Raw genomic sequence first — 22,176 nt, 5'->3', positions numbered from 1 at the left:
AGGCGACCATGTGTCAACCACTGGTCGATGTTGTTATCAGACTTCCTAGAAATCCTTCTGACAGGTGACTCATTTGTTGAAAAGATTAAATGGAGAATATTTATAAAAAAGCATTCACTTCCAAACGGCATGAGAATTATCATGATGGACAAGGATGGGATCAAACGGAAGCTTTATAATTTGGAAACATTGGGTAGGGCCGGCTATAGGTTGGAAGGTGTCTAAGGGAACTTTACAATTAATAACATTTTGGGGTTGGGGGGGGGGCCTTACACAAAGAGGCTAACCTCTCCTTACATTCTGGTCAGTGTATTGTGAGTGGTGTGTTGTCTGGTTTTGAGACAGGCCACCTGTTGCTTGGTGAAGGAGGTCGCCGTGGGACCACTTTAGGTTGAAAGTGGGTGGCGACCTCGGACTTACAAAAATCTCCATTCAGAAATTGCACTATTGATGCAAAACGTATCTTGCTGTTTTTAAACTATGGACACTATCTTTTGCCAGTAAACTCAAATGAGTACATGAATACTGTTTTAGAATACGGTCTGTTCATGGAGGTATAGTGTTGCAGTTTCAGAGTTTACCCCACCACGGAAGTTTGTGAAACTTATACACGTACGTCAAAGGCTGTTTTGAAGCTGTAAAAAAGAACCTGCATTTGGTCAAAGTTGTTAAGCAAAACGACAATAAGTTTCCTTTTGAATAAGTCCATTCACAAAATTGGTTAGAGCAGTGTGTTGGTCAGGTCTCAGAATGTACATTTTGCCTAATCCATTTTGTAGCCTAATTTAGCAATCGGCCCGTCGGGTTGGTTACTGGAGATAATATCAACAAAAGAGACCTCATGCGGCTGAATGGGTTACATTTTTAGGAGTTTGTCTATTGACCCAAACTGGACGTAACAAACCCTAAAAATAACTTGACATGCTTTCTGAAAGTGAAATAAGTTAGAGGAAATTAAGGAGTGAGGACGAATTTATCGTTTTTATTTAGTTCGTACGATAAAGGGTTCCAGAGATATGGGATGTATGGAGGTTTGTTTCTAGAGCAGCGTGAACATGAACGCGGTCAGAAACTGTGTCGTTTGTCGTTAAAATTTCGCGAGATGCAATAAGCCCAAAGTGACATTAAACAAAACACTTTTTTGACAGTCACGTTAAGTGCTCCCGTAACGTGCAGCCTATTGACCAGAAAGTTTACGAGACCAATTCAGATGAGAATAAACTAAAAAGAGGCCTACGCTCTTACCATCCCCCCCCTGAAAAAAACCCCCAAAAACAGTAGTTAAATTAGATTTGTGGCACACAACATGTTCCGAAAACTCGCTTTACTTATAGTGCTGTAGCAACGCTATGTATCATGGGACGTGAAAATGTCATTTTTTGACGATGTTTTTTAAAAAGGAAATGCAAGCATTATGAATGTATATTGAGTGTGTGGGGAAAGTTTTGGTAGTGTAGTACAAAAGAAACTTTAGTTATTGCTGGCTAACGGTCAGTTTCACCTATCAACGCTGATTTGAAAAACGTGTAGTGTAAAGGAGGCCCAAAATATTAGACCCCTATAAGGCTCACGGGGGAGCCTTATAGTTTCTAGAAGTATGCATAAGGTACGTCGTCTAACCCGAAACGAGGTGGGCGCTGCCACTGCAAGTAGTGGCGGACGTGCGAAATAGCTTCATTTTGGGTTAGAATTATGACGCCATGCATAAATATTGAGAGAGGCGTATAACACCCTCACCCACATTACATTTTGAAATATTTGTGTAAAGGATTTTTATCATCTAGCGCGGCATCCCGCTAGTAAATATCATTTGCATTGGTACCAATGTAAATTTCTAAATCATTCCATATTCTAAATCATTGTTTTTTAAAGTTTTTTTAACAGAGTTAGGCCCATATTTTACATTTTGGGCACATTACCGAGCAGCCCATTGTTTATTACCCTGTTAAAGACACTGTACACTGTTGGTTATTGTCACAGACCAGTCTTCTCACTTGGTGTATCTCAACAAATATGCATAGAGTAACAAACCTGTGAAAATTTGAGCTCAATCGGTCATCAAAGTTGCGAGATAATAATGAAGAAAAAAAACCACCCTTGTCACACGAAGTTGTGTGCTTTCAGATGCTTGATTTCGATACCTCAAAATCTAATTCTGAGGCTTTGAAATTAAATTTGCGAAAAATTACTTCTTTCTCGAAAACTACGTTAATTCAGAGGGAGCCGTTTCTCACAATGTTTTATACTGGTATCAACAGCTCTCCATTACTTGTTACCAAGTAAGGTTTTAGGCTAATAGTTATTTTGAGTAATTACAAATAGTGTCTACTGCCTTGCCTCCAGGGCTCTAGCAAACTTTACAATACAGTAGTTCTAGTGTAATATGACAAAACATTTATTTTGGCCCATGGCATTACCATTGCATACACATATGGCTCTCATGGAAAAGAATACTGCATTGGAGGACGCTGTATGAATGTATTTTATATGCACAAATATTAGTTGTAATTTTTTATAAATTTTGAATTCTAACTATGCACTGTAGAGTAAGTTATGTAACCTATGTACATGTACATTATCCTTCTTAATGGTTATTAGGGGAGAGTCGAGGTGGACTCACATTAGCTTTAGTCAAGGTAACTGCAACATGCATAAATTACAGCATTTACATGCATGGTAAGCAGAAATAGCTCCACAACTAGCTAGGAACTTACATTCATCTTTGCTCTTGTCATGTTAGTTCGCTCCAGACAGCAGAAAGACATGTTAGCACCAGAAAGATCAGCCTCACTTAGATTAGCAAGTTTGAGATTGATGTATCTCAGATCCAGCTTGGAGAGATCAGCACCCTCAAAATTCATTCCCTTTAACAAAACAAATATCATATCTGTTGAATTATATTTTATTTAAACTAAAAGTTTAAAATGTATGAATTTAAAAAATACGCATCTTAAAAGAGAATGCATTTGTATCATAATATATTACAAGTAAGAATGTGGTGTGTTTGACAAAACAAATGCCCCGCTGAGATTAATCTCATTCTTGAATAAGCTTGGATAACATTTCTTTTAGCCATAATGACCTTGACATTTATCCTGGGGGGGGGGGGGCTTCCAAAAACAATAGGCTTTTGGGGAATCCTAAAACCAGTTCACAAACCAAGTTTGGGGTTGATATGCTGAGTTCTCGCTCGGACAACATTTCTTTTGTTTAAACCATAAAAAAAGTAATATTTCCCTGAGGAGGTCCAAAACCAATAGACTTCCTAGACCAACCCAGTCGATACACAAAGTCCTTCTTGAGTTATCACTCAGACAATACTTATTTGCACACACGCAAACACATCACCACACACACAGAAGGCAAACACTATATACCCCTTCCGCCAGCGGGGCATAACAAAAGTGGTAAACCTTGATGGGAAGGGATGATTTTAAGTTCTACTTAGTTTTTTTAATTGTTTTCAGGGGAGGGGGAGTTTACAGGTGCTCAGGCACTTCGCCCATACCACCTCTTTTTTGTCCCCCTTTTTTGTTTTAGGTGTTTGAGCACTCTGCCCAGAACAATGCATTTATCTTTGTGTTTATAGGTGTTTGGAGCAATGCTCGGAACACCAAAGCAGGCTTCCAACACCTAAAAAAGGGAGGGGGAATCAAACCGAACAAAAACAAGAGGTGTTCCAGGCAAGTTGCCCTAACACCTCAAAAGACATATCTCTTGAACTGCATATGTACATTTATTTGCTGTTTGCTCTTCCACTGATGCCCCGGTCAATGATTCTGACGAAGATAAGTGCCGGTTATGAAATGAAGAAGGACGGGTGTAAGATAAACCATCTGCTTTTTATAGACGATTTAAAGTTGTTTGCAAAGAACGAGGCGGAGATCGACTCTTTGGTGCAGACCGTCAGGATTTTCAGCTATGACCTCAGGATGCAATTTGCATGGCCTTGAGAAATGTGCTTCAATGACAATGAAGAGGGGAAAGAGGGTACATTCCGATGCCATCGCTCTGCCAGATGATGCACAGATGAGGGCTTTGGGTGAAGAGGAGAGTTACCAGTATCTTGGTATCTTATTATATTAGGAGGACTGAGGAGAACTTGTTGAAAGTAGCGCAGAAACACATTCAGCGAAGTTGGGCCAAAGGAGTACAAGAGGGAAAGGAAAGAAAAAAGACACCAAGATTGGCAAAACAAAACACTTTGTGGTTGATTCTTAAGGTGTACTACATGTAAAGAAGTTAAAACTCAGAAAAACGTAGCTACTTAAAAACCATTGTAAAAAAAAACGAACTGCAGTAGGGACAAAGGAGTTGTTTAAGCTTTGTGTCCTAATGGACCGTTCCGGCTTTCCACTAAGCTCCGCCCACCGCACACTTGAGCAAGACGCGTGTACGAACACTCCCAATGAAATTCTGCACGATTCTGCCGCGCGTGCCAAATATACGCACACGCATGACTGAGTTTGTCCGACCACAATCATTGCTGTGATTGGTCAAATGGGTGAACGCGCACAGTTTGATTGATAGGCCGGATCGGTCCATTCTATGCGGCAAAAGGCGATCCTCCCACCGACCACTTAATAAAACCTTTCTGGGAGAAAGGTGTGCCTCAGTTCTCCCTACCAGTCAATCCTAAACTTTTGGTGCTCAACTTAAATGTTGTATATGTAAGAATTTAAGGAATATAATTGGTGTTTGATTTCCCCTTGCTGCTGTTCCCCATTTGTGCATTTTGTTAAATCAGATGATGTTGGTCCTTCCTGGGGCAACATATCACAGGCTTTTTCCAATTTCCAGCAAATGGCATCTTATCTAATCACAATTTTCATTCACACATTCCATACTTATTCTTCTATTGATGTTATCAGGAATATATGCAGAGAGGAGGGGGTGGCATGGGGCATGGGGCACCCCCCCCCCCCCCCAGTAAAATTTGAAGAAAAAACCCCATATCTTAAAGTTCATAACGACAGAGAGAGTCTGAGGAACAGAGCAGTAAAAGTAAAGAATGAAGCAACACTCTCCAATAAAAAATAAATACTGTTCAACTGCTCATTCCTTATCGTGTCAATAAACACATTTTCAACCCTAGCTGATAATTCATGACAACCCAAAATCTGATGCAGCATGTTGATTTTGATACACGTACATTTGTACACATGTTTCAAAGTGCATACTTGAACATTGTGAGACAATATTGACAAAGAGACAGCTGTTAAATAAGGAGTGAATGCCCGGTGACTGAATGCTTAAGTGATGCCATGCCAACGAAAAAGGCAAGTTCTGTGGGGGGGGGGGTGTTTGAGAGCAATTTTACCTTTTCAGTGATATTGCATAAAGCCAAAAAAGAACCCCAATCATGGCAATAGTTTAGAGGCAAAATTCCACTTTAAAAATCTTTAAAAATAATCTGAAATGTCTTAGACTCATTGGGCAGCATCTACTTTCTAAAAAAGTTTTCCTGGGACCTTAAATCAGGCCCAGACACCATGTCATATGAGCTTTGCACTCGCTGGTTCCTGTTGTGTGTACAAAAGCCCCACTTTGGTTCCTGTTGTGTTTACAAAAACCCCACTTTGGTGCCTGTTGTGTTTACAAAAACCCCACTTTGGTGCCTGTTGTGTTTACAAAAACCCCACTTTGGTTCCTGTTGTGTTTACAAAAACCCCACTTTGGTGCCTGTTGTGTTTACAAAAACCCCACTTTGGTGCCTGTTGTGTTTACAAAAACCCCACTTTGGTGCCTGTTGTGTTTACAAAAACCCCACTTTGGTGCCTGTTGTGTTTACAAAAACCCCACTTTGGTGCCTGTTGTGTTTACAAAAACCCCACTTTGGTGCCTGTTGTGTTTACAAAAACCCCACTTTGGTGCCTGTTGTGTTTACAAAAGCCCCACTTTGGTTCCTGTTGTGTTTACAAAAACCCCACTTTGGTGCCTGTTGTGTTTACAAAAACCCCACTTTGGTTCCTGTTGTGTTTACAAAAACCCCACTTTGGTTCCTGTTGTATGTAGAAAAGCCCCACTTTGCTATAAATTCATCCTGGCTCAAGAACGCTATCTCTACGACACGGCAAAAATGTGGCACATGATATGGACATTCTCTTGTCAAGAACTGTCAATCAGGCAATGACATAAAGATACTATATTAAACTAAGTTGAATTTCAATCTTGAGTTATCTTTTGGAGAAAGGTAAAGGGGAAGAAGAAGAAAAAGTCAAGCAAAACATAAAAACGAACTTCACAAAAACAATAAGTGTTGGACTCATGCCTGAAACAAGTTCCCCCCAAAAACCTACAAAACATGAACCTTTATATGTGAAGGTGTATGCAATGTTGCCAGACAACTAGAACAATCCAGAACAGTAGCATCTGTAGGTATTTGCACTGTTGCAACACCTAATATTCTTACATCATGAAATTAAAAAGACATTCAAAAGATGCTATTTTGGGAGTTTCTTACCTGACATCTCAGCTCACAGTTGGCTCCTCTTCCTTGCAGCATTAACACAAATTCTCGCCTTGTAATAGGAGTGTGGTCACCAGGTTTTTCATTTGACTTAATCATTTCTTCTAGTGGTTTATACAAAGAAGTAATACCAAAAAATATAGCTTCTTCCAAAACACCTGCCGGATTCAATCCATCATCGAGTATAAGCTGTCCATGTCGCAGATAGTTAAGTACAGGTTCAAAGTAGGACGAACTTCTGTCTATCAAGTAAGCACCAGAATGGTCCACTGAACTATGCCATGGGACATGCAAATCTAAAAATGACAGAGATAAACAAAAGTAATGAAAGTTTGACTCCAAAGATGTAGGGGGTATTTAACCAATAGTATCTGACACACATTCCTGCACCTCCACTGATGACCCACATTCATAACATAATCTCACACGTAATGGGCAGCCCACACAATAACTCATACTCTTACAGTTCCTTTAATAAACATAATTTCCCTTAAGCTTTTCTCTTACTTCACAGAGATTTCTTGGAAAATTGCTTAAAATGTTTTTAGGGCAATATCTTTTGCGGTTCTCTTTTCAAATGTAACTGGTACTTCATTCATGGTCATCAGTTTTCTTGTTCTCCTGTCCTTGACATCTAGATCTTCCTTAGTCCACTCGACAATCCTGCACTGTACCTCATCAAAGACACGGCCCATTGCCTTAATAATGTTCCCCCCATTCAGTTTAGACTTCAAAGATTGAGATTCGGAGACTAGCACATGACAGTCAAGAATGGAAAAAACTCATGTCCGTCTGCTGTGCAGCCAACTCATGATGATGATGATGATGAATGGTATATTCACATTTCTTGAAGTATTTGACATTCCAAAAGTCAGGCCACTGAGTAATTCAAACTTTGGCTAGAGGAACATCACAGAATTGGTAATAAAAAAACTCGTCTAAGATCACAGATTTACATAAAACTTACACGATCTACTGATGATGGTTGTAGAAAACATCCCTTGAAATATTTCTGTCTCAAATTTCTCGTTTTGAGCTTATCGCTCAGTGAGCTTTTTTTAATCACTGTAATGATTGTAGTATGACTGTAATGTCATGTAGAATGTGTTATCATTTTTTCACTATTTTCGCGTAAACCAGACAGCCGATTGATCTCAAACCTCTACAGGTTTTTCAGTTTATGTATGTGGTGGATTACATAAAGTGCTTACACTGCCAGCAACTGTTTTGTTGGCAATTCTGTAATATTCCTTAAGGATAAAGATCACATGTTTGAACTTACTGTCATCTGCAAACATTCTAGCTAGCATGCTGTCAGGTTCACGCCCAATTAGTGTGCTCCTGTAAATTAACAAAACAGTTTGAAATTAAGCACCATCAAATTATGAAGTGAATTCAAAATACTTGACTTACTAGCCAAACTACTGGTTTATTTATACCACATGCAAATTGTAAAAGCAAGCACAAGTAGGAGTGGCCAGTTCCAAAAACGAGGCCGTCAGTCTGAATCCTGAACCCAAGCTGAGAGTACCACCGTGTCATTTCTTCAGTGCAGGACTCATCTCGCCCCCTTGCACGCCAATACATTATTGGCGACGAGGAAAAATCTTCAAGTTGCGCGCAACCAGCAACCATTTCAAGATATATAAAAAGTATAAATTGGGTAGAAATAACTTTGAAATGGCAAATTGTCACCTATCTTTCCACAATATAAATTTAACATTTGAAACGTAGGCCGAGGCCACATGTTCAACTATTGCGGCCACTTCATCAATTTCTTTTGTAGTTTGCGTTTAAATTAAATGTACACTTTTGTAGAAATTTCTGGCAAGGTTTTAAAATTTGCTATAAATTAACCAATTTCTAGTGACTTTCTGTTTACAAAGTGTTTTCTGCCATCAGTGCTAGATATACTGTGATTAGTAGTACTCTTTCGATGATCTCGGCGCTAGTTGAATTTGTCGGCACTAACATCAAGACAATTTTTCACAGGGTATAATATTAATAATGCCATTCCCCAGCTTTGCTATTTTGTATTTGCATTGATACATGTATTAATTATATTCTAAAGAATCTGCTATTCATAGCTTTGCTTTGCGAGGTGCCTTTATTTCATTGAAAAAGCGCTCCAACTATCGAGTTCAATTTTTGCCATCATCAAAATATAAATAACTGTTATCTGGACAAACTGATGGGCGTCAATGCCAGCAGAAGGCGTTAACAGTTATAATGAGTTGGTTGAGCGCCGGCACGTTAATCCGGAGGTCGTTGATTTGAATCCCACTCTAGTCAATTTTGTTCAACCCCCAAAATCATTTCAAAATTTACCCAGTCAGTTTCCCTTGTGGTTTATATTGATATCAGTTATAATTAAGTGACGGTCTAAATTTTTAGACTTTATAGCGGATTCTGTATATATTTTTTGTTGTCATTTAATTATTCATCTACTGTGACTGGCAATATTTCAATAATGGCCATTAATATAAACTCGGCATCCGTTAAGGAATTAACAACTTTACCAGGAATAGGGGTCAAGTTTGCCCAGATCATAGTGTCAAAAAGGGAAAAGTTGGGCACAATATCAATTGACACTTTTCATGATAACCCTTCCCTGCAAACTAAACTTAATGAACTTGCAGAAAAGGGGTTACTGATTTTAAAGTACACTGAGGCACCCCAAACCGACCCCAAAGCCGACCCAAATGCCCAACAGGCAGACATCAACTCTCACATGTCATTGATTTGCTTACCAAACAGGTTGATATTATGGTTAAAGCAATGGAAGCAAACTCCTCAAAAATATCAAGTCTAGAGCTAAAAGTCAATCAAACCCTAGAAAAACAACTAAAGGAACAACCAATTTCAGCTAGCGGTGGGACAAAAGGAATTCCAAAAAATACTGGGGATACAATGATAGACGCCACTCTAAAAGCTATCGGAGAAAAAGCTCCACCCTTGCCCGCTCACATTCTAAGTGAGATGCATTCCCAAGGTAATGGTGAAAAGAAACACCAGGCTAAAAATGAACATGGCCAGTACAACATGCCTGTGCCTCAAATCACTGAACAAAAGTCTAGTATACCCTCTTCAAATTTCTGCCACGCCTTCCACCTTGCCCACTGAACAAGACCCAAATGCCGCAAAACATAAACACAATGCTAATACAATACCAACTCCTCCAGGGGCTTCAGCCCAGAACAAGGCGGGATTAGTGCCACCACATAGCTATAACATTCCTGCTTACCAAATGAAAAAACGTAACCAAGTTGTCTCTATACAATGGTTCAACTGATTTTTACGCATTCGTTAAAAAATTTGAGATGATGGCAGAATGTTGTAAGTGGGATGAGGATACTAAACTAGTACAGCTAGTGGGGGTGCTTACCAGCAATGCTTTAGAGAGCTATGCTTGGCAAGAGCCTAAAATCAGGCGTAGTTTTAAGCTTAGTAGGGACCAACTACTTAAGATGTTTAAAAAAACTAAAGACCCGATAATAAGCAGGGCTGAACTGGCCTCAATCAGACAAAATAAAGAAGAAACCTTGGAAGAGTGTGAGGGAAACTGCTACTGGCGCCTACCCCACGGCAAATATGGAAGTGTTTGAAACTCTTGCAAGGGAATTAGTCTTAAAGGGTTGTAATAATATCGAGGCTGCGGAACTCGCCCTTTTCCGAGATCCACAGACACTCGATCAGACAGTTCAGTACACCCAAACAGCCACCCACAATCACAAGCTACTCCGTCCGGCGCTTGCTGGATGGAGCTAAGACCTCCCCTGCTGAAAGTGTACAACAAATTCAAATTAGACAAACGGGCAAGGACATTGTTGATATCTTTGTGAACGTTTAACCTGTCTTAAAGAGACGGCCATTAACCCAGCAATTGGTCCCCCTAGTGTTGTACAAAGCAGAACCGAGTCCCTGACTCACCGCTCACATAGTCCTCCGCCGAGGCGTAGTTCGTCACCATACCGTGGGCCATCACCGTCTGCATCCCCCTCAAGGCAGCGGTGTTACAAATGTAATGTGTTAGGACACTTTGCCAGGGAATGTCCCCTTAACACTAATTCACGCCCTACCTCACCAATCTGTACAGCACACAAGCAGACTTTAAACCAATAGTGACTGATTGACTGACGGCCAACAATCAGTCAACTCAGAACTCACAGGACAAACAAAACTTATGCATACCGATTTCAACACTGACCAAGCGTCATTGGAAATACAATAAATTCAGTTGTCTCAAAACTCTGGTATTACAGTTTGGTAATCCCTATCAAAGTTCAAGGTTTAAGTACACAAGCTGTGGAGGATACTGCACCACAAGTGTTCATAATCAGCAAAGACTAATTTATAAGATTAATCATCCAAAAATGCCATCCGAATAGGTTTTACTTTGGGGGGGCTGGAAAGGGCAGTAAAATAATTGCCAATAAGTTTTCAAATGTGCCCTTAATCATCGGCGATCAAACTTATCATTGGGACTTACTAGTAGCTCCTATTGAGGATTCGTTTCTGTTGGGGCTTGATTTCCTTATTAAAGCCCATTCCGGGATCATCAACCTAATGGAAGATTGTCACAAAGCCGGGTTCTCCCAAATACCAAAAGTCAAAACTAAAGAAAACTGTTCCTCCAAGCACACCACAAAGTTACAAATAAACACTGACTTTTGAATTAATGCGTTTTACGCTAACTTATTTGTTTACAATTGAATATTTACGCTTGGACCAATTTAACAAAGGAAAAAAAAGTACGAATAAATTATTAAATTACGATGTCGCAAATCAGTTCAACAATAATCTTTCAAAGTCTTGACGACTACTGCGTCCATAAATTACTCTTCTGGTGTCCACCGCCCACAATATAAGTTCGTTTCAAGTTTACATCACCAATCCTTCTCATCCTTAGGCTCCGGGAGTCTCTCCTCTCAGCCAGGTGTTCCGGGTGTAGCGAAGTGTCTCCCCACGCACCCACCTCCACGGTACCCTCTCAAGGCCGATGTATCGTAATCTCTACTCCATACTGGGAGCCCTGAAATATTACCCAAAATACTTATAAATAATACAGGTTCGGCTGAGTTACATTGTTTCACTTTACAATACAAAAATAATTCGGATCGGCCACCCATCAAACAAACTTGCCAGCACTTTTATACTGAACATCAATTTACACTTGGGTTGCAATAATCGGCACTTTTACGAAGTTTCCCTTTCTCCAGTTTTTGTCTAAAAATCAGCCATACAAAATTCTTTATACAAAGGAAATAGTACAAAACTACCATAATTAAAATAACTTACAGTTTCGGCGAGATTACGTCTCTGTAAAACTGGCTCCCCTCAATACTGCAAAATAACAGGTTTTGTCTCAACTCTCTAATGCCAAACATTTCTTAGGCTAATGCCAAACATTTCTTAGGCTAATGCCAAACTGTGCTAACGCACTCCTCGAGATGCTGGACGGATCTGAACCCCAAACATTCCAATGCCCGTAAGGTTCCCATACAAAATCACCTCATTACTATGCAAGAAATAGCTGACATAAGAAACCCTGTTGATACTTTCACATACGGTCAATGAAGTTTACGTTTTGGCTACGTGTCATGTACTTAACCAAATAATACCATAAAATACAGAGCCCTCTTCTGACAAAGATACATTAAACCTCAACAGTCAACAAATTTTCGCACAGATGAGAAAAAATGAAAATGAAAAGTATTCTGTACATAGAGTGTTACTGTCAAGGAAAGTGGTTGTCCCTCCAAACACAGAGATTATTGCCCAGGCCCAATTGTCCAACCCATCGACAAAACAAGTCCTAATCCGCGGCCCAGAAATGTGCCATAAAGGGATTTTAATACCTTATGCATTGGTTTCCATGGAAACCGATTCTCGTAACTTAGCTACATGTAATATATGCATTCGTAACGATAGCAATAGGTATGTACATCCAGGGTCACGTGGTTGGAAGGGCAGAAGAAATTGACTGTGTAATGCCAAATTGTAAACCTAATCTTGATACAGATAGCTCCCATTGTGCTCATGGGGAAGTCTGGTGCTCGCCGGGCGTCCCCGCCGCAGAAGTAGATCCAAGTGAAAGTGGTGGTATTCTTAACAACCAAAGTGATTGTCCCTGCAGGGAAGTCCGGTGCCGGCCGGGCGTCCCTCAGTTAGAACTGGCTGTAGAGCAAGTTATTCAAATTCCATTACATGCTTCGGAATTATGAAACAAATCTCGTGAACATTTAACTTCTCACCAGTCGGATCATTTAGCTTGTGTCCTTACTGAATACATCAATGTTTTTTCGGAAAATGTTACTGATTTGGACTGGTTTTCGGCAATCAAACATTCCATCAACACAGGGGATGCAAACCCTATCAAACAAAAGATGCGTAGAACACCTTTAGGGTTTGAGGCTGAAGAAAAGGTGCATTTAAATTCTTTACTTAAGTCAGGTGTGATACGGCCATCGGCTTCGGCATGGGCGTCACCCCCAGTGTTGATAAGAAAGAAAGACGGCAAGGTCCGTTTTTGCATAGATTACAGGGCCCTAAATAATGTCACGATCAAGGATGCGTTCCCGCTTCCAAATATTGAAGAATGTCTAGATGTGTTAGAAGGGACGGCATTTTTTAATACTCTAGACATGAGCAGCGGGTATATCAAATTGAAATGCCCGAAAAAGACAAGCACAAAACTGCTTTATCACCAGGTATTGGTTGTTTAAGTATCAAAGAATGCCATTCGGTCTATGCAGTGCCCCGGCCACTTTCCAGCGGGCTATGACATTAATAATAACACTTAGGGGTCTCACTTCAGAACATGTTTTGGCATATTTGGACGACATTGTAATTCTAGGAAAGAAATCAATCATAATCATCATCATCGGTTAGCATCATGATTTCTGCACCAGCTGCCCGACTTGTGAGATGCTTCCAAATAGACCGGTCTTGAGCTGCCACTTCTACTGTACCTCCTCCAGAGACCACCCAGTGCACAGTCTGGAGAGGTCCCTCTGAATTACATTTTTCCATGATGTCCTAGGGCGCCCTCGTCTTCGTTTCCCATGGATTGGTGACCAGTTGTAGAGTTGTTTAGTGATGCAATTTGTTCCCATTCGTTGGAGGTGACCAAACCACTGCAATCTGCGTTTTCTTATGATGCTTGTGAGTGGGGGCTGTTCGGTCATTGTTCAACATTCGGCGGCGTACAGCAAGGTTGAAAGAACACAAGAACACATAATCTGAAGGATGACACGCATGAAGTTGTATGGATATCGATGAGACCGCCGAGATTACCGCTTGGATCCTTCGCCAATGTTCTCACTTGCTTGCTGCTCCTCTGACTGCCATTTTCAACAGTTCGGTAAAAGAAGGAGTCGTGCCATCCAGTTGGAAAATGGCAGATGTCATCCCACTGCCCAAGAAACACCCACCAAGGTCAGTAGAGAGTGATATAAGACCTATATCTCTGACCCCCATTGCTGCCAAAGTCTTCTGGTGGAATTAAAGACAAAATAGACTCTAATCAGTTCGGTTGTATTCCTGGGACCAGTACAACAGACGCATTAGTCGAAATTACTCATCAATGGTACAAGGCCACCGACAAGGCAGGTACTTTTGTTAGAGTCCTGCTACTGGATTACTCCAAGGCGTTTGACCACATCAATCATCACATTCTCATCAAAAAATTAGTCAACATCGGCCTAGATGAACATCTTGTGCGTTGGATGGCTGCTTTCCTGCTTGACAGAGTTCAACGTGTTAGGGTGGGATCTGTCATGTCTGGATTCACTTATCCGAACGGTGGCGTCCCACAAGGGACTCTATCAGGACCAAAAGACTTTCTTGTACAGATAAACGATCTCACCACTCCTTGCCCGATCTACAAATATGTGGATGATAGTACCATCTTCGAGATCTGCAAAAAAGGTTCAGCATCGATACTGCAGAAGTCAGCCAACATAGCTTGCCAGTGGTCGAGGGAGAACAACATGAACATCAATGCAAACAAAACTCAAGAGCTGCTTATTTGCTTTTGCAAAGACTCATCTCATGCCAATAACTTGCCAACTATTGTTGTAGATGATAAACCCATTGAAAGAGTTAGTGAAGCTTAGGTACTTGGTGTAATTCTATCATCGGATTTGTCGTGGACACCCACATGGGCTTTATAGTATCCAAGGCTGGTAAGAGACTGTACATGTTATATCAACTCAATCGTGCTAGTATAGGCCAAAACAACCTACTTTCCATTTATCTAACTGTGATCAGGCCTGTGTTGGAATATGCCTGCCAAGTTTGGCATAGTAGCCTACCAAAGTATCTGTGCAATAAAATTGAAATGGTTCAGAAAAGAGCTCTCAGGTCCATCTACCCAGGTCAAAGTTATGAGAGTATTCTCCTGCTGGTGAAACTACAACCACTGAATGAGAGGCGTAGCGATTTGTGCAAGTTATATTTCAATAAGCTCAAGGATAACAGGCACAAATTACATCATTTACTTCCAGCTCCCCGTCACATCAATTATTCTTTAAGGTCTGCTTCTCAATTCCCCCTCCCTAGAAACCCGAACAAACAGGTTTAAGAATTCCTGATATTTTTCATTTGCTTTTTGAACCTTTATCTTGTAAATACATAGTTTAATGATTTTAAAGTTTTTGTGATGTATTTTGTAAGTTTTAGTATTTTTTTATAAAGAATCCAACCGTATGTGGTTGCAAATAAAATGAACCTTACCAACCTTACCTAAGAGTTGTAGAACCTCATCTTGATCTTCAGGTTGAGATATCAATCTTTCCATATCTTCTCCAGCTCTCTGAAAGATCCTGTAGCTCTGCCAATTCTGTTGCCTTCAGCTCTTTGCCAATTGTTCCATCAGCGCTGCAGAAGGCACCCAGGTACTTGAAATGCTCCACCACTTTGATGTTTCCTTCATTTACAAGTGGGACAATGGGAGTGGATGAAGGAGTGGATGCGGAAGCAGTTGACTTTCCAATTGTCATGAGTTCTGTTTTCTTGAAACTCATGTGTAGTAGCAGATTACTCGAATAAAGCTGTCGTCGGCATAGTCTAAATCAGAAAGCCTCACCTCGGGGTACCTAAGAACAATACCTCTGTTGTTATCGTCTACAGCATGTCTCATGATGAAATCAATTACCAGACCAAATAATAAGGGGGACCAGATATCCCCTTGTCTCACGCCTGTGACAATCTAAAACCAGGTGGAGATGGATCCCTCTGACTTCACTGCACATGTTGTGTCTTCATAGGAATTCTTGATAATATTGATCATCTTACTAGAGATGCCTTAGATCTTGAGAACTTCCCAGAGTGAAGGTCTGTCAACTGAGTCAAAGGCCACCTTGAAGTCGATAAAAATGACAAGACATGGTAGCTGTTGTTCCAAACACTTTTCAACAATTTGGTTGAAGGTTAAAAATTTGATTGTCCGAGTGGGACGAAGATCTCCCGATTTTAACTGCTGCCATACAAGCCCTTCCAAACCGTCACACCGGCTTAACATTAAATCTTTTAATGCTGGGAAGAGAGGTCATAACACCAGTGGAACTAGTTTTTTAAATGAAAAGTAATTGTGTGGAGAAAGACTTGCCTCATGGATATGCACAAAATCTTAAGAAGAGAATGCTCAAAGTTCATGCTATAGCTAGAAAAAATATCGGGTCTGCACAAACCTACCAGTAGAAGAATTATGACTTGAAGCAAACAACTGTATATTTAAGGAGGGTGACATTGTGTACAAACTAAATAAAGCCTCTAAACCCGGCCAGTCCTGCAGACTACAACCCATATGGCTGGGTAAATATTGTAAAGGTAGCGGGTCTAAGGTAAACACAAGTAAAACCACAGGTCTGTGGCTTGGTAGCTGGAAAAATAGAATGGAAAAGCCATGCGGCTTTAACTGGAACAATGATAAGTTGAAAATTTTGGGTATCCTTTTCAGAAACAATGTAATGCCAGCCGAAAACTGGGACCCTGGGATAAGCAAACTTAAATGCAAGTTAAACATGTTTAGACAGCAACACCTGACTCTGGCTGGCAAAGCCCTTTTTGTGAATGTCATGGTTGGAAGTAGACTGAACTATGTGGGTAGCATTGTTTCTTGTCCAAAAGAGTGTGTCAAGAAAATCGAAAACATTATTTTTAGTTTTTACTGGTCGGGTAAACCGGACAAAATCAAGCGTGCCACTATCACCGGACCTCGATACAAGGGAGGAACGGGTCTTCTGGACGTCAGGGTCAGGTTGCGCTGTCTAAAACTGATGTGGTTGAGTAATTATATCAAAAGTAATGGTAAATGGAAATCTTTCTTCAATTATTGGATTGAGAAACCCGGCGACAGCCATAATCTGGGTTGGTATGTGTTTGGTAAAACCAAGAAAAAGTCTTTGCAGACTACCCCTTTTTATACAGATCTGTTTGCAGCCTACGAAAAATCAGGGGGTGTTTTCAGACCAGATTTGTCTTCAGCTTTAGAAGTCATGAACATTCCTCTTTGGAGTATTTCAGTTATTACGGGTAATCAGAGTAAAGATTTAGCGAGTCCCGTTCTTAAAGGAACCTGTTGCCTTGGATAGGACGAGTTGGTCTATGAAAAGCGTTTGAAACCGTTTGTTATGAAATGCATATGGTTAGAAAGATGTTTTAAAAGTAGAATATAATGATCCACACAAGTATCACTCAAAATTGCACGTTTTTCATTTTACGTCGCGAACTAACACGGTCGGCCATTTATGGGAGTCAAATTTTTGACTCCCATCATGCCCATAAATGGCCGACTGTGTTTGTCGACGAGGTAAAACGAAAACCACGCAATTTCGAGGCATATTTGTGTAGACCATTGTATTCTACTTTTACAACATCTTTCTAACCATACCGATTTTATAACAAACGGTTATAACAAGACCAACTCGACCGAGCCAAGGCAACGTGTTCCTTTAAAAGGAACAACATCGTCAAATTTCAGCATGTAGTTAAAAACAACAGGTTATTACCTTAAAGGAATTGGCTAGGAAGTGCAAACTGCCTCCTATCAATGCTGGGCGCATAGTTAAACGTCTTAAAAAAAACATCAATCCAGTTCTCTTTAAGTTCGTTCGTTTTAAGTTTCACGTTTTTCTTGCATAAATTTGCTTTTTTATCATGTTTTGATGTTCTTGTTGTCTATGTAATAGCACCTTGCCAACCACACAACCTGCAGATTGACCTGCAGTGGATCCACTGAACCCCTATAAATAAGCCCACTCTTCTCTTACCTCAAGATTCAGTCTCCTGACGATGACTAGAGCAAGCTAGTCGAAACGTTGAGACCAATTCAGAACTGACTCCGCGGCATTACAGTTAATTACGATCCTATAAGCTAAAGTAGTAGTCCAGTCTATTTTCTATACCATCCGCCCTAGTAATAGTTAAAAAGCAGGACAGTTCTTTTCAGAACTGAGAAATCTCCCAAACCTCCGATTATCTACTTCGCAGCAGTAGAATAAAGCAAGACAGTTCTCTAAGAACAAACTCTTCCTGGCAAGTACATGTAGATACACACATGGTGTTACTGCAAACCAAATATACATTGATACCTCACCATGCAATGCCTCAAATCCTATATAATATCACCTTTGTTCATTGTCTTTTAACTAGCCTCTTGTATCCTTAATGTATTGATCTAACAATATGTGTTAATGTTCCATTGAAGATGTTTGTACTTTGTTTTCACTGGTGATGAATAAACGGAGTCTTAGAGCTCCACTCAACAGAAAAAAAAGAAAAAAATATTCACCTCAATTATAATGTTATTGAACAGGTAAATTCATGTACATTCTTGGGTGTCGACATTGACGATAAACTTACATGGAAAAATCATTGTCAGAAAGTTCTCACATTAATTTCCCGCAACCTTGGCATCATTAGAAAGCTTAAACATTATGTTCCTTCTTACATTTTGCTTTCCATTTATAATACATTATAATTATCATGTCTACAGTATTGTATACTTGCCTGGGGTAACACCCACAAAACATTCCTTGATAAGTTGTTTGTTGTACAAAAAAATCCTTACGATTCATTAATGGGTCTGGCCCCAGAGATCACTCTGGCCCGCTTTGCGTCAAATTCAACACCTTATTAGCTGTTCCGACCTACCGTCGGAACAGGTATTGTTTTCGTCGAGATTTTTTAAACGCTTAAGAAACGTTTTTTTTCCAAAACGCCATAGGTTTAACGAACGATTTTTTTGTGGCAAGATAATCTTAGAAACGGTAGAAATTACAGAATTGAGTTCTATATTAAATCGAAGCTTAGTACGTAACTTAGTTTTTCTACGTATGTTTTTTAATCTCTTAATCAATTAGCTGAGTTATTAAAGATATGAATATTTAATTAGGCAATCTTGTTAACAGCATATCTCCCAAAATAAACGTCCGATTTTCAAAAATTCTTCATATGTTGATTCTCTGGGTATTGAAGATGTGCAAAATGAAGTAATTTTATATCTCACGTCATCTTGTAATTATTTTTATTAAATGTATACAAATATTATATAAGGAATAAAATCGCAACATCTGTGTTGATAGATCGAATGGGGCCGAGGTTAAACGCGGGTGCTATTACCCAGGTGATCCATGGTTGGAATCTTCCAGGAATCTCGACGAAATCAATATATAGATGCATACATTTTACATTTTTTTTACAATCAGAAATATGTACCTACATTAAAACGATCTGTACAACATGTTCTTTTTTCCCCAATTTTTGGCTCATTAGAAGCTTCTTTCCTGGAAAATAAACGGTCCTGATTTTGTCCTCGCGCAGCACGATCTTTGGTATACGTTCTAGTATGAAGGAGAGTCTACATACATGTACATGGTTCTACGTTACAAAGCATCGGTCTCGTTTCAGGCGACGAGTGTAGACGACGAAAATAGACCGCCCGGGATTTGGAATGATTTACTGGTAAAGTCACCTTGTTTGCGCCGGGGACCAATTGCCTAAACTAATTCCAGTGTTTCGCGTTACTTTCAGAAATTAGACCATGATCGACAAACAAAAACTCTTTGACAAGAATACAAAAGCAGAGATTTTATTATGCTGATCGTTTCTCTGGTGGTTGAGTGGCTCAGTTTTATAGAGCTGCTTATAATAAACAGGCAAAACATTTTGCTTTACAAAATTGCAGAAATTGAGCAGAATACCTGGATTCACAACTTGAACATGGTTAAGCTGCTTTTTGTGTTTATAAAGGTATATGTAGTTTGGTCCTGGGCCAATGGCTTTTTAAGGAAAGAATCACAGCGCTTACACATGTACGTATACAGGGAATTGTGCTTACGCGAAGCGTATTTAACAGCTTAGCAGGGAATGTGTTCTTGAGCGTCACAATTCGCATCAAAAAATTTGCTACAGTTGACTATTGTGCTCAACTCCTACGAAACTTTCACTGCGAAAACAGTGACTTAAAAATTTGATTTGCATTCGCAGGAATCGTGCTTTACTTGTGACAAAAGTAGGCCGGGGCGACTAGTGTGCTTTAGTGTTAAAGTCGCAACAAAAAATTATTAGAGAGGTTTCGTAGAGTCCCGGATACGAATACGCATACAGATATCGAACCGTACGCGTTCGCGTCAAGTGATGTGTAGTTTTGTTTCGCAACGAATACCCTCAACTTGAGGCTCAAGAGGGCGCTATTAACGAAGTGGCTGCACCCATGGACAATCGCCATTTCTCTTTTTCTGAAGCATGGTGGTTAACAAATGTCCAACTACATCCATGTATGATACCTCTAATAGATATGGTGAAAACCTGATTAAAAAAAAACAATCCGCTACAAAAACATGAACAAAATATACTCAATGTTTACTTACGTGTATGGCGACAGATTCCCGTTTTGCGCGACTTTTCTAACTTGTATACAACGGTTAAACGTCACATGGACCTCAAAAAGTGATGACGTATTATGACATATCCGTTCACGTAAGAGTATCGGTGACTCTGCGAAACCTCTCTATTATTTGAGTCGCGACTACTGTTTTTCTCTACTCCGTTTTAATCCTGCCACACATTGACTACAAAATTTGTCCCGACTACCTGTTTGGTGAACCAGTTGTGTTGCTTACTACTACTCGCAACATAATTAATATTGCCTTTGCGGCACATAGCGGCACAAATCTTGAGAATCTGTATTGTATCTCGACAAGTGTCGTAGTTAGGTTGAGGTGCGACTAGTCGAGTAGTAAATTTCACTAGTCACCCATTCGCAACATAATTAATATTGCCTTTGCGGCACATAGCGGCACAAATCTTGAGAATCCGTATTTTATCTCGACAAGTGTCGTAGTTAGGTTTGAGGTGCGACAAGTCGAGTAGTAAATTTCACTAGTCACCCAGGCCTATCATGATGGGAACTTGCTTAATGCAAAAGATTCAGTGCTTAGCAGAAGCAGTGAATTCTGCGCTTAAGTCAAGCGAAATAGACTGCTTAGCAGGGATTTCTTTTGTTTGTGTGCTTCCAAGCTCGCACATTATATTACGCGCTTGCACAGCAAGCGGAAAATGGTGATCGTAAGTGCAGACTTTGGTGGTTATGAGAACCATGAAATTTTGCCCTGTAAGTAGGTTTGGTAAGGCCTACACTTCAAACATGTAAAAGTCAAAAAAGATTGTTAGTAAGTGAGGGGAAATCTTGTGAGACTGGTCTAATTTGACTCTGCTTCACTGCGTAAGCAAAGAATTGACACTTCAGAAATGCAGATATTATTTATATTTCACAGCTTAGCAGGGATATTTTTGCGAGGGGAAACTTATCATATGTAATCTTTGCTTTGAACTTGCACAGATATTTCAGCGCTTGCACAGTAAGTGGAGAATGGTGGTTGTATAATAAATGGGCAGAGTTTTGTTGAAGCAGACAGAGCCATAAAACTGGGCCGTGTTCTATAGGGGAAGTTATAGCTTGACATTTTATGACAGTTTTGGCCTCTGTGACGTACACATACAAATACAGAGTCAGATACAGACATTACGGTGCAGAAATCGTGCAATTGAAATGTTCCATAAGAGCGCCCCCTATTGGCAGGAGTAGGAAAGATGTATCCTACAAATTATTTTGTGTTTTTAAACACGTATAATAATATCAAATGGACGCTTTAGGATGTTTAGCTTAATTCCTATCATAAAAAATATTAAAATTCTTTATTAATTAACCACGTGACCCTCATTTGCATATTTAATTAGGAAATCTTTGCAGCATCATATCTCAAGAACTGTACGGTCGATTTTTCAACTGTTTGTTGTTAAAGACTCCTTGGGGGATGGAGATTAATTAAAAATATTAACTTTGAAAACCATGACCTCAAGTTGACCCCTACTTCCTGGTCAACCGGAAGTGGGACCATATCTCAAGTACTATACAACAGATATTCAACTTTTTTTCAGTTTTAGACTCCTATGCATTAAAAATAAACTATGAAAAACCGTGACCCCAAGTTGACCTCTACTTCCGGGTCAACCAGAAGTGGGACCATTTCAAGAACTACACAACCGATTATCAAACTTTTTTTCAGTTATAGAAATGCCTTGGGCATTCAAGATTAGTTTGAAACAACTTTGACCCCATGTTGACCTTTACTTCCGGGTCAACCGGAAGTGGGCCCATATCTTAAAAAGTACAAAGCCAATGTTCAAACTTCAGTTATAGA

General features: G+C 39.9%; 1 protein-coding gene across 3 annotated transcripts in view; it reads right to left on the bottom strand.

Moving 5' to 3' along the window:
- The window catches only part of LOC139940503 (BTB/POZ domain-containing protein KCTD9-like), a 76,379-nt gene that overhangs the window by 20,125 nt on the left and 34,078 nt on the right, over nt 1-22,176 (bottom strand). For all 3 annotated transcript variants that reach the window (XR_011786459.1, XM_071936790.1, XM_071936791.1), the window contains exons 7-9: nt 7,752-7,810; nt 6,464-6,765; nt 2,715-2,864 (exon numbers count right to left, since the gene is read on the bottom strand). Coding sequence is in view for 2 of the 3 variants with exons in the window: in XM_071936790.1 (XP_071792891.1) it covers nt 2,715-2,864; nt 6,464-6,765; nt 7,752-7,810 (511 nt within the window). In the remaining variant the exon portion in view is untranslated. The remainder of the gene's footprint in view (nt 1-2,714; nt 2,865-6,463; nt 6,766-7,751; nt 7,811-22,176) is intronic.

The sequence above is a fragment of the Asterias amurensis genome, chromosome 8, assembly GCF_032118995.1.
Source record: "Asterias amurensis chromosome 8, ASM3211899v1".
NCBI lineage: Eukaryota > Metazoa > Echinodermata > Asteroidea > Forcipulatida > Asteriidae > Asterias > Asterias amurensis.
The sequence above is the reverse complement of the archived record's forward strand: the minus strand, read 5'-3'. Positions and strand labels throughout refer to the sequence as shown.